Source organism: Notothenia rossii, assembly GCF_949606895.1.
Source record: "Notothenia rossii genome assembly, chromosome: 2".
NCBI lineage: Eukaryota > Metazoa > Chordata > Actinopteri > Perciformes > Nototheniidae > Notothenia > Notothenia rossii.
Window position 1 is genome coordinate 25,909,926 of NC_136904.1, and position 4,306 is coordinate 25,914,231.

The following is a 4,306-nucleotide window of genomic DNA, read 5'->3' on the forward strand; positions in this document are numbered from 1 at the left end:
ATATTTCCATTCGATTGCCATCCAGCTGCATATCTCTGCTTGCTCGGTCGTGCCCTTCTACTTATGTGATATGATGATTATCCAGCTCGAGCTCAAGGTGTGTGTAGACCAGCTCCCACCTGTGCAGAAGTAATTACTCGTCTCCCTGAGTCATGGGGAACAAGAGCATAACTCCTAAAGTGAGACACTACTTAACTACACATAGACCTGTGTACTAGTGTGTAGTGAAACAAACCAGCACATTCACATTCTTCCACACTCAACATATTCAGCTTTCACACAGGCAGAAGAAACACCATTCTAACAAGCACATATGCTCATGAAGTGGGCCTCATTTTGAGGGATTTATTGTATTCTTATAAGCATCAATGTGATTTAATACAGCAAGAACTATTCATTTTTACAGAACAATTTAAGACTCCTGGAATCTCTCAAACAGTAGTAATAATGATTCAATATAGAAAAATATATCACGTGCCAGCAACCAGCATATCCCCATGAGTAAACAAAAAAATGAAACAATCCTTTTGCTTTATAATTGACAGAGGGACACACTTAATCATGGAATTGCAAGAATCTAAAGACGTGTTCCATAATGTACACATGTGGTATTTCAGAGGTAGACCAGAGGACATGAATAAACAACATTCCAGATATTTCAAAGGAAAAACATGGAAGACCTCTTCAAGAACAACCATGTGTGCTTGCACATTCGAATCAGCTGTTTTCAGAACAAAATATGCCTCTACATAAATTATGTATAAACCTACATGTATACTAACAGATAGAAGTTGACATGATAGATATATATATTTCAACCTGCATAATTTCAAAACCCATAACACAATTGCCCCTATCCGACAGTCATTTTTTGTAGTAATATCATCTTAAGTTGTTAGACATTTCCTGCATTGCAACATTAACAAAAAAGTAGCTAGAGGCCAATAAACTAAAGGACAGTCATCAGGTGATGTTTTTGACTCATCGCAGTGTAATGTGTGTCATACTGTATTTCCTGTAATGGGTGTATTCATGAGTGTGTTTTAAATCCAGCCTGACATTCCAACATTGAAAATGAAAAAAAAAAAACATACTGCATTTAAAATAGAATAGAAAATAATTCAAATTATTTGAATAAAAGGAAATAAATCATGCTGGGAATTTAAAAGACACTGGTCAATTGTGAGGGAGTGTAAGTAATGTGAGCCAACAAGTGTTTTGTTATTTGGCTCTGATGTAAATAAGATATTCAAATCCTCAACTGCACTCCCTCCCTGGTCAGTGAGGAGCTGGTTTGTTTACTATGCAAAGCTGTAATTTGACACCGGTATCACTCCACAACTGCTTAGTTTTCGAGAATCAATTCTAACCATCTCAAGGTCACTTTGTGAAACACCAAGACAGACCCCAAGAGAATGCAGCGCCAAACTAATTACACGAGGCCCATTACCATTTTAAATCCTTGGGAATTTCTTTTGAAAATATATTAAACCTGCATTAGAAGATGAACATTGTTTCTGCTGTAGGAACATTTGTGTTTGATTCCATAGTGATGGTTCAGTTTATCCCAGAAGACATTTCAAGCAGGGAATTTGACTGTGTCCCGGTAGGTTGCTGCTCTGTTTCCGTTGTTGTTGTTCATCTTCTTCCAGCCTCCGAGTCTCCCTCGAAGGCACTGTTGTCATAGCGATGCTGAAGTCTCTCTGGGTCAGAGCTCGTTTGGTCAGTCAGTGGGACTTCGTACATGGGCTCTCCTCCCATCACTGTGATCACAGTGACCTCTGGTGTTGCATTGGGAGTAAGGCTCTCTTTTGTTTCCTCCTCAACTCCCAGGGCCTTCAGGATGTCGCACTTACACATGGGACAGGTCCTCCTCTCCAGCAGCCAGGGCTCGATGCAGGGTTTGTGGAAGATGTGGTCACACGTAAGCACTGTCACCACTTCCCCTGCCTTGTAGGATTCAAGACACACGGCACACATGTTGGACTCAGAGTTAGTTTCCTCATCCCCTGACTTGAGTTTGCGTACTTGTAGACGCCTGATTGCCTTTTTAGCTTCAGACTTTAGCTTCCTTTCAGAGCGCCGGTGCATATTCAAATTGTAGAGACGATTTGCAGAGATGAATACAAAGTAGGCGATGGAGGCTGCTGTCACGATGAAGAAGGAGATGGACAGGAAGTAAAGCCAGTATGTGTCCATCCAGGGTCCGTGATCTCTGCCCATATCAATTATCATCTGCACAACTGTCCCATTCTTCACCAAATTAACAACTGTCATTCCCTGAGAATTGCCAATCATAATAGCCACTATGCCATCTCCTTCTGGGTGTGACATGTGCATGGTGTTGTTGCCAGTGCCATCCACATTATACACCACCACACCAGAGGCTCCTTGACGATAGGCAGCATTGATCTTTTCACTGAAGGTGCAGTTGCCTCTTTTTACCAGGGCTATCCAAGGCAGGGAGCTGTTGTTTGGATTGTAGACAGGATCTGAGCCACAGCCTTTGGGGTCTCCCTTGGGAAGCGTAACAATGCCTGAGGCTTGCTCCAGGGGAGAGTTACGACCAAACACCCCACACTCGCAGATTTTATCCACAGTCACATTGTTGCTGTTAACATAGCTTATTTCCACTTTGGCTGTCCAAAACGAGAAGGCAGCGGAGTAGTGAAAAAGTCCTGACAAACACAGCAAAAGCAGCAAGCAGTGTTGTGTCTTCTTACCCATGGTAACGCTCTTCTTAAAACAACAGGAAGCCTCCGTTAGCTTCTTTAGCTTCTTTAAAACTCCTTTGTTAGTCCCAGTTCCTGGTTTGTCCGAGCAACAGCGGTCTGAATACAGCTACAGTTTCACCTAGGCTGCGGTCTACTGTAATCCGATAGCCTTTAGTAACACAACACCAGCTATGCGTCAGCCACTCACCTATCGTTATCTTCCTGAACCTTGAACACTGAGCACTCCCTGCAGAGGGCAGGGTGCTGGTATTCAACAAGTTAGGTTACACAAAACACACAGACCTGTGCTGTTTTTCGAGAGCCAAGGAACAAAATCAGAGAAGTCAAGGTGCGATAAGCATAACGATAAGGATAATTCCATGGACATAGGTCAATAAACAAAGCAATCTTGTGAGACTCATAAAAGCTCCGACTTTCCCTTGTGTAATGATGAGCAAAGCAAAGCGACCAGTTTTTCAAGCTTGACTCGTTTCCTTCCCCTTCTGTGGCTGAGATCACCGTTGTGAAAAGCAAACTGACAAGAATAACTACAGTACCTCATGGTTATTTATTTATAAATATGTCTGCTGCGACAATTTATTTTAACAAAGGCACATGAAAAGTCACATGAAAGTGTGAGTCAGTTTACATTTGTGCACATCATACAGTATAATAAAGTTGTCCCATGTTTTTAGAAACGTAGAGGCACTTCAGTTTTATTCCACACAGCTACATACTAGTGACAACTGAGATGGAACAGTGCATTGTTGAGTTTCCATTGTATCTTCTTACACACAAGTGAAAGCACACACACACACAGAGGCTTCCAATGACAAATGACATGGAGGTGTTTTTTTGCCAAGCTTGTTTTTCACCTTTGTTCTCCAAAACATACACACACACAAAGTACACAGAGCAGTAAGTTGAGCACACTGTTAACCCCTTAATACCGTATTAACTGCAGAGAAAAGCGTTTTATTTGTGTACCAAGTTGGTGTGAATTTAGGAATCACACTATAAGATATCCTCTAAAATATATTCTCTAAGACTTTTTTCTTCAATACTAGCATCTACTGGTTGGATAAGAGTCTGGTCAATGACAATAGCAAACTGCTACTCTCGCTCAGAAATAAAGGCCAGAAAACTCACAATCATGAGAGCTGATATAATATGTGCATGCAATGAATGCAGATGGTATCTCCAAATATTTTGTAATTGAAAATCTAACAGTAATTGGGGGGGAAATGGTGTTGTTGAATAAAATAAACTTTAGAAAAACTATACTGTGAAAAAAAAAAGATCTATAATTAACTGATATTGGGAAAAGAAGCAGGAGAAAAACTCCTTTCAAAAAGGAGTTTTTGAAATATATATATATATAGGGGACATTTAACAATTTCATAGATATGTTACATATGTTGTCTGAATGTATATAGTGATCATTTATTTTATACTTAAATATTGTTATCGATTTGAAAAAACTTCAGCATGACATTCAGGATGGTCACAAACAATTACACATTTCTTTAAAGGTCTCATGTCATGGCCATTTCTACTGATCATAATTCCATTGTTGAGGTCTGCTAGAATAG

The 4,306-nt window shown here is 40.2% G+C and overlaps 1 protein-coding gene across 1 annotated transcript; it reads right to left on the reverse strand.

Annotated features, from left to right (window-relative positions):
• Window positions 1-312: 312 nt before the first annotated feature.
• Window positions 313-3,094, reverse strand: LOC307030564 (RING finger protein 148-like). The gene has a single exon (XM_079667066.1). It carries the CDS (start codon window positions 2,725-2,727, stop codon window positions 1,639-1,641), a length of 1,089 nt encoding a protein of 362 aa, XP_079523192.1. The 5' UTR covers window positions 2,728-3,094; the 3' UTR covers window positions 313-1,638.
• Window positions 3,095-4,306: the final 1,212 nt, after the last annotated feature.